This window comes from Hyaena hyaena, unplaced genomic scaffold (genome assembly GCF_003009895.1).
Source record: "Hyaena hyaena isolate Hyena2069 unplaced genomic scaffold, ASM300989v1 scaffold_474, whole genome shotgun sequence".
Lineage (NCBI taxonomy): Eukaryota > Metazoa > Chordata > Mammalia > Carnivora > Hyaenidae > Hyaena > Hyaena hyaena.
This window is the reverse complement of record NW_024081104.1, coordinates 52,687-63,119: the sequence shown is the minus strand read 5'-3', so window position 1 is coordinate 63,119 and position 10,433 is coordinate 52,687. Positions and strand designations below refer to the sequence as shown.

Here is a 10,433-nt window from a genome sequence, read left to right as displayed (position 1 = left end):
CTGTTCAAGTTTATGTGATTTAGGTAAATCTTGGGTAAGTAAGTCTAGTTGGAGATCGTTGGTTTAGTAAACACAGCCATGCCTCCTGAGTGCTCGTCACGGAGTATAATATGAGCATACATTTTTATTCTGTTTGAATTTGCTAGTCATATAAGCTAATGTTATGTCCATTGGATGTTTAAGATTATTTAAATTCTAGGGGGCGCCTGGGTGGCTTAGTCAGTTAAGCATCCGACTTTCGCTTAGGTCATGATCTCGCGGTTCGTGCGTTCGAGCCCTGCGTCGGGCTCTGTGCTGACTGCCAGCTCAGAGCCTGGAGCCTGTTTCAGAGTCTGTATCTCCCTCTCTCTCTGACCCTCCCCTGCTCACGCTGTCTCTCTCTCTCTCCTAGAAATAAATTAAAAAAAATATTTAAAAAAATAATTTAAATTCTAGGGGCGCCTGGGAGGCTCAGTCGGCTGAGCATTCAACTTTGACTCAAGTCAGGATCTCGCGGTTGTGAGTTCAAGCCCCACATCAGGCTCACTGCTGTCAGCCTGTCAGCACAGAGCCCACTTTGGATCTTCTGTCCCCCCTCTTTCTGCCCCTGCCCCGCTTGTGCGCTTCCAAAGATAAATATCTTTTAAATGTTTTATTTATTTCTGAGAGAGAGAGAGACACTGTGAGCAGGGGAGGGTCAGAGAGAGAGGGAGACACAGCATCTGAAGCAGGCTCCAGGCTCGGAGCTGTCAGCACAGAGCCCGACGTGGGGCTGGAACCCACGAACCGTGAGATCATGATCTGAACCGAAGTCGGACGCTTAGCTGACTGAGCCACCCAGGTGCCCCAAATAAATATTTTTTAAATAGTTTATATAAATTATAAATTCTACCTAAGAACAAATGTACAAGGTGGAGAGGCCATAAAATGAGCTGCTTGACACCCATTACTACATGGAAGTCAAGTGCAGCAGGAAAATGAAAAAACAATGCATTTAAACATTCAAAAAATTTTTTCTGCTTTTGTGATTTTTGGTGGTATTTTGGAGGGTACAATGCATGCAGGACACCACAGGCTTGCGGGACGGCAGAGGGGGTGCTGGGGGAGCACAGGGAAACAGATGATCTCTGAAGGTGGAGCCAGAAACCTGGGGAGGAGGGCGGAGGAGGGAGGGGCACCCAGCTTCCTCCTAGAATTTTCCCAAAACCACTGTTGCTCAGCTAGGTGACACCCCTTCTTGGTCTGGGACTCAGGGTCCTGCCTGGGGTCTGGCGCCTGGATCTCCGGGAAGGGGAGGAGACGGGAGAGCCCCGCCCCAGCTTCCTCTGGGTGGGGCACCCACAGACTGCAGAGCAAGTTATTAGGCCACCAGGGAAGTGGCTCCAGATGCCAGCTCGCCACGAAGGGAGCCTGACGCTTGTAAGTGAGCGACCCGGGAGGGAACCCCATCCGAATCCTGGCCGCGGGGGCCCAGGAGGGGTCAGCCAGGGAGGCCTGGGTCCAGGAGGTAGGAACCTGAGTCTGGGGTCCCCCAGGGAGCCCCTCTACACGTGTCATCTCCAGGAGCCATGAGAGGCATCGAGCTTGCTCTGCTGGTGTTCCTGCTAAGCTGGGAGCGTGGTGAGCATCGGGGCACCGGGCAGGGGCCTGCGCTGGGGCGGATGGGTGGCGATGCCCCCGCGAGAGGCTGTGTGGTTCTGTGCCCGTGAGGGGCTGCCCTCTAGGCACTCCCCGACCCAGGGGTCTAAGCCCAGCCTTCCTGTGCCCCCACCGGCCCAGGCCTCAGCCTGCAGTGCTACAGCTGCTTGGGCTTGGTGAGCAACAACCAGTGCCAGCCCCAGCCCAGCCCATGTGCCATGTCTGGCGTCTGCTTCAGCAGTAACATAGCCGTGACCTTGGCCAATGGTGAGTCCCCAGCCCCCGGAGGATGGGGGAGGTTCAGGGAGCTCTGCCCTGAGGCTCCCCCAGCAGCTCTGACTAGGGTAGGTAGGGCAGGGCGCCTCCCCCAGCCTCCCTGTGTCCCCATCTGCACGGAGGGCGGCTGGCCTGGGGGGGCGAGTGGGGGCTGGGTGGGCAGGAGGGGACCCCGGCGGAGGACTGGGGGGCGACGTGCCCCCAGGGAGTGGGTGATGGGGACGGCCTCAGGGGGCCTCCTGTGCCAGGCTCCTCCCTCCTCACCCACAGGAATGAAGGTGAAGACTCAGCACAAGGGCTGCGCCCCCTCCTGTGAGGAGGTCTCGAAGATCTTGAATCAGCTCTCCCCGAAAACCAGCCCAGGGAGCCAGATCCCGGACGGCCTGATGAAGTTCGAAGTGGAGGGGTTGTCGTGCTGTGAAAAGGACCTGTGTAACGGGGTGGCCCGGGCGGGGCGCAGCCTCTGGGCCCTGGCGGGCGGGCTCCTGCTCAGCCTCGGGCCTGCGCTCCTCTGGGCGCTGCTGTGAGCGCCCGGCGCGCCCGGGGAGCAGCGCCCCCACGCCGCGCGCGCCGCGGCCGGCGAGCGGGCTCCCACGCGCATGCGTGCACGTGCGCCCGCGCGCGCCGGCCCCTGCGCGCGCACACGTACCGGCACCCGCTCGCGCGCGCGCGCAGGCCCTCCTGCCCCCTGCCCCCCACCCCCGCCAGCCCCGCCCACAAGCCTGCCTCCTTTTGCAAACACCATCAACTGACCGCTGACCCGCGATGCAGGGACCGCCAAGCCCCTCCTGGACTGGGAGCCCCTAGGAAAGCGGAGCCCGCAGCGCGGCCCGGGGTCCCGCCAGCGGGGTGCCAGCAACCGAGACAGAATAAAGGCTTTCAACGCCCCGGTGTTCTTTGCTTGCCATTCGGCCGCTAGAGCAGGGGGGGTGGCTCGCGCGGCCAGCCTGGGAGGGGCCTGGGCTTCCGCTTGGTTTCCCCTCAGCCCTGCAAGTGCCCGTGGCCCGAGGGGCTATGACCAGGGTCGGCTCTGCCGGGACTCTCCCCGGGGGCATCTGCCCAGGGCCCAGTGGCCGATGCCCAGGGGCATCCTAGGCAGAGGCAGGGGCTGGTGGGGGGGGGGAGGGGGCCTGGGCTGGTTCCCTCCCCCCTTCACACCCACGCAACCCACACACCCTGAGCGAGGGCGTGTATGCAGGGCAGGGGAGAGGAGTTAGAGGAACCGTGGCAGGTGGGTCAGTCTCCAGCCTGATGACCTCACCATGCTGTTCGCGGGTGACCTTGGACCTGCCCCAGTGACTTCTCTCTGGTGACCGGGCCCCGGCGCACACTGGGTCCCATCCCTGCAGCGGCCACAGCCAGAGCCACCCTACCCCTTAATTTCCTTGGGCTTGGTAATCGGTCCATCTTGATAACCGGTACTGATTATTCCAAGTATGTCCGTATGTGTCTTTTCTTCTTCGTTGCTGTATCATGATTAAAGGCAAACTTTTTCACTGTTAATATTCTTAAATGTATTAGTGGGTTTCTTCAAAATATTTTCTGTTAATATATGAAGAGATTTTCCTATGTTTCTTCTTAAAATTGTTAAGTTCTCCATTTTGAATCTGAGTTTTCATCCATCTGGAGTGTTTTCTCCAGGGTCCCCAGCGCCATCCGGACAAGGGCTGGGCAGAGCTCCGTGTGCTTTTAAGACCGCTCAGGCTTTCATTCTGAAATCAGTTCATCCTTACAAAGAAGTTTCAAAAATAGTACACAGTTCCTATATTCCCTTCGCTCAGCTTCCCCAGACGCTAACTTCTTACATAACCAGGGTCGAAAACAGGAAATCACTGATGCAGGCTTTCCCAGATCTGCACGCAGACCCTGGTCCAAGGTCCCCACTGCACGTTAGATGTCCCCTGGGGCCAGAGCCCAGCCTGGAACACGCGCTCCGTCTCCGGCCCGGTCCCCAGCCTCCTCGTCCAGGGTCTCCAGGCGCCACACGGGGCGAGGCCCCAGGTCCGCCTCCGTTCCCCCAGCCCAGCCTGGACGTGCTCCTGCCTGAGGGAGGATCCTGGGCACGGGCTTGAACAGCAGTGGCCGCGGGAAAGCTGACTGACTTGAGTCAGAGTGGATCTTTCTGTCCTAGATTCAGTGCTGTCCCACCTGGACCTGCTGCACAGTCGGGAACAAGTACCTCCCGTCCTGCAGCCCGGGCTCCTTTCTGTGCAGTGGGTGATGGCCGCTCCAGGGCCCGGCTGCTGGTCACCCTTGGCAGGAAGGCCTCCTGTCAGGGTGTCAGGGGAGCCGTGTGCATGTGCCTGTGTGTGGTGGATGCCTCTGGTGTGCGTGTCCCTTGTACGCCTGTGTGTTGTGTGTGTAGAGCTGTGTGTCGTGTGCAGAGTGTGGGCGGGTGTCATGTGCGTGTCACCTGTGCTGTGTGAGCGTTTAGGGAGGGGACGTCACGCCAGCGGAGCTGCTCGGTGGGCTTCGGGCGAGAACGAGGCGGTGGCGTCCCTCCAGTGCCCTTTTCCTCAGAACTGTTCGCCCACCCACTAGGGCCTGGCCGCGCCTGAGCCTGAGCAGAGGGCTGGCGAGGACCCCCGAGACACTGGGATCCTTTAGCCCCAAAGGCAGCAGGCCAAGGGGCTGGGCACCCAGCATGGGGAGGGGCCCCAGCCCACCCAGAGCAAGAGGAGCCGGGGCTGACGGCCTCCCCCACTTCCCTGGCCGAGCTCTGGAGGGGGAGGAGGCTTCCCAGCGAGCAGATAAAATCTCCGCCAGAAAGGGAGCCACTGCGGAAACAATGCGGAAGTCAGCCCTCCAGGGTCATGGAGAGCCTGGCCACAGCCCAGCCTTCCTTCGAGAGAGCTGTCCAGCACTTCCAGGGGTGGAGGCAGAGGCCGGGAGAGGGTGCGATGTGCCGAGGCACAGGGAGGCTGGTCTGGGGCGCAGGGAGGCCCGGCCAGTCTGGGGCAAAGACAGAGAGGCAGAGGTGCCGCCCTGGCCCGTGGGTCGGGTGGTTCCCATGTGACCTCTGCACCTCATAATGCAAAAGAAATGTAGATAAAATGAAACTTCCTTCTAACCTGCAGCCCAGTGGCAAATACCTGAGGCAGCACGACTCTGACGTTCCTCCAGCGTCTCTCTACTGTCCTCATGCTGACGCCTTACTGGGGAAGAAGCAACCCTAGCTTGACAATGTCTCTTCAACAGGAGAAGAGCCTCTTAGAAACTTCCTTTGTCACCTGCTCCACACCCCCTCCCAAAGTAAAAGTATATAACCAATCACTCCTCACTATCTCTGCCGCTCTCTCTGCCCGCGGCAGCTCTTTCTGTCCCTGTGCTATAATAAAACCACCTTTTGCATTAAAAATGGCTCAAGAATTCTTTCTTGGCCCTTCGCCCATGGGTTCAAGCATAAACCACATCACTGACGCTCAACGTGGGGCCTGAGTCTTCGCCTCTGGACTCCAAGCCTCAGTGCGGACTTGGTGAGTATGTCCTCTCCCCTCTGTTTACTCTCACTTCAAGGGTGTTTTCAGAAGTATGGCCTTATCCTTATTCTTGAAAGTATGGAACACTTTCATGGCAACTGCCCGGGTTGTGATCCTCTAGCCCGTGACTACTCATGGGCAGGAGAAAGCGTGCTTTAGGCTGGAAGCTAGTGCCGTGTAGACTGGGGAGAAGACCCAGAAACTCATTGCCCTCATATAAAGTTCCAGCAAAGCAGATATTGAAAGATCTACATGGTCCATCACGATTCCTGCTGAGCGTATGTAAATAATTAAGCCAAGTTTATTAAAACTGGACTAGTTTTACAAACACATTAGTCTTGGTTTGGTTAATCTCTGATTACAAAGGACGATGATAGAGAGAAAATGTGTTTCAATAACCCATCTTTGTAAATATTAGATTTTAAGCACCTGAGACTCAAAACACTGAGTTTGGAATTTGCTCCAACCATTAACTTATATTTTTCTTTTGTTTCCATAATGGTGCCTCTTATTAATTACCTGATTGCTTATAAAACAAAACCAAGTATATCATGGCTGACACCACCCGTTACACAATTAGGCCCTTCAATGACTCTCAGAATCGCGTTAGACGTTTTAACTGCTGCGCAAGGTGGAAGATGGATGTGGAGCCCAAAAACAGAACGCTGTGTGGACATTCCTGATATCGCAAAAGCCTAACGGACTGCTAAAACATATAAAGACTCAAACTGCACTTCAAGTGATCCTTCTCTTTCTTTCAGAGATTGGTTAAAGCCCTGGACTGGAGGAAGATTTTTTGTCAACTATCAAAGGCTTTTTTAATTGGGCTTCTTTTTTTTTTTTTTTAATTTAATTTTTTAATGTTTTATTTATTTCTAGGAGAGAGAGAGAGAGAGAGACAGTGTGAGCAGGGGAGGGTCAGAGAGAGAGGGAGTCACAGACTGAAACAGGCTCCAGGCTCTGAGCTGGCAGTCAGCACAGAGCCCGACGCGGGGCTCGAACCCACGGACCGCGAGATCATGACCTGAGCGAAAGTCGGACGCTTAACCGACTAAGCCACCCAGGCGCCCCTGGGCTTCTTTTTGTTGTAAAAATATTATGATATTACAATAATATTTTCTTGTCTTTTTGGTGTCCCTGTGCCTAGGACCAAGACTCCTTTTCGCATTACCTTCCAGCCCACAGACAACCCTTTCTCACAAGAGAGGTTCACAGACGTTGTCCACCTTGGAATGGCTGCCTCTGCCTCGGGTAACTCCTAGATAGAAGATAGAGGTGTAGATATAGGATATGTATTTTCCAACTGACCAATGTTGGCCAATGGTAGGAACATGTCTACACCCCTACTCAGCAGGAAGGAGCTACAGAAGATGAGACCTTCCACCCTCAGGAATCTTGAAGATTTAAGAGTCAAAATTCTTCAGGGGGTGGGGAGTGATGTGAGGGACAAAGGCAGAAGTGTAGATAAAATCAACCTTCCTTAGAACCGGAAGACTTGAGGCGGGTGGAGTAAGACATTCCTCCAGGGACCCCCCACGGTCTTACAAGCTCAGCTCGACAAAAGCCCAGCCCCCAGGATCCTGCGAGTCTCCTTTAACATAAGAAAGCCTTTTATAAACTTCCTTTGTCTCTACCCTCACCCTCCCCTAAAAGTTCATAACCCCTGGCTCTTCACAATTCCTCCCGCAGCTCCTGGGCTCCAGTCCCCGGGCTATAATAAAACCACCTTTTTTTGCATCAATAAGCTCCTCAAGAATTCTTTTTGACCGGGGGCACCTGGGTGGCTTAGTCGGTTAAGCGTCCGACTTTCGCTTAGGTCATGAGCTCGCGGTTTGTGGGTTCGAGCCCCGCGTCGGGCTCTGTGCTGACTGCCAGCTCGGAGCCTGGAGCCTGTTTCAGTCTGTGACTCCTTCTCTCTCTGACCCTCCCCTGCTCACGCTGTCTCTCTCTCTCTCTCCTAGAAATAAATAAAAATATTTAAAAAAAATTCTTTTTGACCATTAGCTCCCACATCAAATCACATCGGGTGGGGAAGGGGGGCCGGCTGGTGAGGCCTCGCACCCATCGTCCGCACTGACAGCCAGACAGCACTCGGGCAGCCAGGGTCCATGGCCGGGGCGGGAGGGACCAGCTAGTCCCAGAAAGGGGCTTCCAAGCTCAGCCAGGATGAGGGGGCTCTGGAGCCAGAACTGGGTTCGCAAAGGATGAGGGAGCATAAGGAAAGCTGGCACCCAGCGCCCCTCCCCCCTCCCTCCGTGGGGTCCGAGTGACATTCCTCAGGCTCTCCTGGCTGCCCAGGAACAAAGGAAAGGAAAAATCCAATGACTGACCGATAGAGATCACAGTCCTGCGGGGACCGGAGTCTCCAGCAGTTTACAAACGTCTTAGTAAATTACAAGAAAAAGCCAATGTTACCAACAGCTTCATCTCCAGAAACCCATGGACTTGGTTTCCCGGAGCCCCCTCCCCCTCCCCCTCCACAGTGATGTGGGAACAAAGGCAAGAAGGAAATGTAAATAACACTAAATTTCTATTTAAAAAATTTTTTTTATGTTTATTCATTTTTGAGAGACAGAGAGAGAGACAGAGAGAAAGAGACAGACAAAGCACGAGTGGGGGAGGGACAGAGGGAGAGAGGCAAACAGAATCGGAAACAGCTCCAGGCTCTGAGTTGTCAGCACAGAGCCCGACGCGGGGCTCCAATCTCCAACTGGGAGATCATGACCTGCCTGAGCTGATGCTTAATCGACTGAGCCCCCAGGCGGCCTTACGTTAAATTCCTTTATAACCTGCAGCCCACTGACAAATAAATACTTGAGGCAAATATAGAGAATAGTGTTTCTCCAGGAACTGCCTCCTGTCATATGTTAATGCCTTACGAGAGGGAAAACACCCAGAGCCCCACACTAGCCAGGCCCCCAGTAGCTCACGAGTCTTTAGCAACATTATCCACCAGGAGCTGCAGTTAGTGACAATGGGGTTTTGGAGTGATGGTGGGGGTCCGGAGCTGACAGCCACCAAAGAATTCTTGAGACGTCTTTGCTGCAAAAAGGTGATTTTATTAAAGCACGGGTAGGGGCGCCTGGGGGGCTCAGTCGGTTAAGCGTCTGACTTCGGCTCAGGTCATGATCTCACAGTTTGTGGGTTCGCGCCCTGCGTCGGGCTCTGTGCTGACAGCTCAGAGCCTGGATCCTGCTTCGGATTCTGTGTCTCCCTCTCTCTCTGACCCTCCCCTGCTCACGCTCTCTTTCTCTCTCTCAGAAATAAGTATTTTAAAACTTAGAAAAACAGGGGCGCCTGGGTGGCTTAGTCGGTTAAGCGTCCGACTTTCCGACTTTCGCTTAGGTCATGATCTCGCGGTTTGTGGGTTCGAGCCCCGCGTCGGGCTCTGTGCTGACTGCCAGCTCGGAGCTCGGAGCCTGGAGCCTGTTTCAGTCTGTGACTCCCTCTCTCTCTGACCCTCCCCTGCTCACGCTGTCTCTCTCTCCTAGAAATAAATAAAAAAACATTAAAAAAAATAAAAATTAGAAAAACAAACAAACAGATTAAAGCGCGGGGACGGGACCGGGACCGGGGAAGAAAGAGCTGCAGTGGGGCGGTGAGGAGAGCCTGGGTAAACTCGGGTTGGGGGCGGTGGCTGTAGGGGATGAGGAAGGGCCCGGGTGAGCGTCAGGCTCAGGTGGTTTCCCCTCCCTTAAGGCATTAACTGGAAGACAGTAGGGAGTTCCCGGGAGAAACGGAGCTCCAGTTTTTGTCAATGGGCTGCAAGTCATAAGGAAATGTAATTTTATCTGCCATTTCCGTCTTTGTTTCTCACAACATATAGGTTTCTGGAGATCAGGCTATTGATAAGGCTGCCTTGTAACTGAGACACTGGCGACCTGAGGCCGACTCGGGTCCCGCCGGCCTTGGCCTTCATCTCTATCGTGAGCCATTGGATTTTTCCTGTCCTTTGTTCCTGGGCAGCCGGGAGTGGCCTCGGAATGTCACATGGACCGCACCTGAGTGGGGGGGGGGGGGGTTCTGTTTGCAGGGTGTCAGCTTGCCTTATGCTCCCTGGTCAGTGTGGCCCTGATGACCTTTGTGAACACTCACTCACACCCAACAGCAAACAGCCATGTTGGGAAACTTTTCTGGCGGCGCCTGGGGGCCCCGTCGGGTAAGCGTCCGACTTCCGCTCAGGTCACGATCTCATGGTTCGAGCCCTGCGTCAGACTCTGTGCTGCCATCCAGCTCAGAGCCTGGAGCCTGTTTCAGATTCTGTGTCTCCCTCTCCCTCTGACCCTCCTCTGCTCACACTGTCTCTCTATCCCTCTCTCAGAAATAAATAAAACTTTAAAAGAAATTCAAAGTTTCAGGTTACCAAAGACATTGAAAGATATCTTAACAATTACCCACGAAAGCTTTGAGACAGACAAAATTAACCATTATTTTAAGTCATCTTTTTGCTAATAAATTGCAATAGGATAACATGAGTTTATTTGACCTTTAGTAAACCTTGGTAAAATAAAAGTTTTAGATTTAATGCTGATAACTCTAAAGACAGGCCTATCTTAATTAAACCAGCAAACTTAGATTAGTTTAAACAAATATGTTCCACTTGGGTCCACTTAAAAGATAATCTGCTCCCCTCTGTCAGTTTTTGCCTGGGACACTAGTGGGGAAATCTGAAGTGGGTGGTCAACGGGGGCGCCCTTTGCTCCTTGACCTTGAGGGTGGGAGGAGGAGCCAGGGCTGCCTGAGGCACTTAAGATGGTATAGGAACCAGTTATGCAGGCTGCACTCAAGGTGGTGTTGACATAGGAGGAGGGAAGGGGGAGGCAGAAGAGGTGAGGTGCCAGCAGAAGGCAGAGAAGGGAAATTGCCCGGTTCTAACCTTGTCAGCTCTGTCACAGACACAGATGCCTGTTTTCTTATCCCACCCAAGTGGAATTAGGCAGTCCATGTCAGGCCAGAGAAGACAGGGAAGGTCCCCTAACCACGGTTGGCTCCAATGACCATAGCCACTAGCCCAGGAGATGAATGAGGGAGAAGCCCTCACATCTACTATGGGTAAGAATG

General features: G+C 54.4%; 1 protein-coding gene across 2 annotated transcripts; it reads left to right on the top strand.

Moving 5' to 3' along the window:
* Positions 1 to 1,192: 1,192 nt before the first annotated feature.
* Positions 1,193 to 3,396, top strand: LOC120246489 (lymphocyte antigen 6H-like). 2 transcript variants are annotated; one of them, XM_039254015.1, is made up of 5 exons: positions 1,193 to 1,398; positions 1,515 to 1,599; positions 1,759 to 1,884; positions 2,164 to 2,455; positions 2,491 to 3,396. In XM_039254015.1, the coding sequence occupies exons 1-4, from the start codon at positions 1,366 to 1,368 to the stop codon at positions 2,418 to 2,420; spliced, it is 501 nt and encodes a 166-aa protein (XP_039109946.1). In that variant the 5' UTR covers positions 1,193 to 1,365; the 3' UTR covers positions 2,421 to 2,455; positions 2,491 to 3,396. The 2 variants fall into 2 exon arrangements, with proteins under 2 accessions (XP_039109946.1, XP_039109947.1); XM_039254016.1 differs by having other exon boundaries at positions 2,164 to 2,448; positions 2,484 to 2,530.
* Positions 3,397 to 10,433: the final 7,037 nt, after the last annotated feature.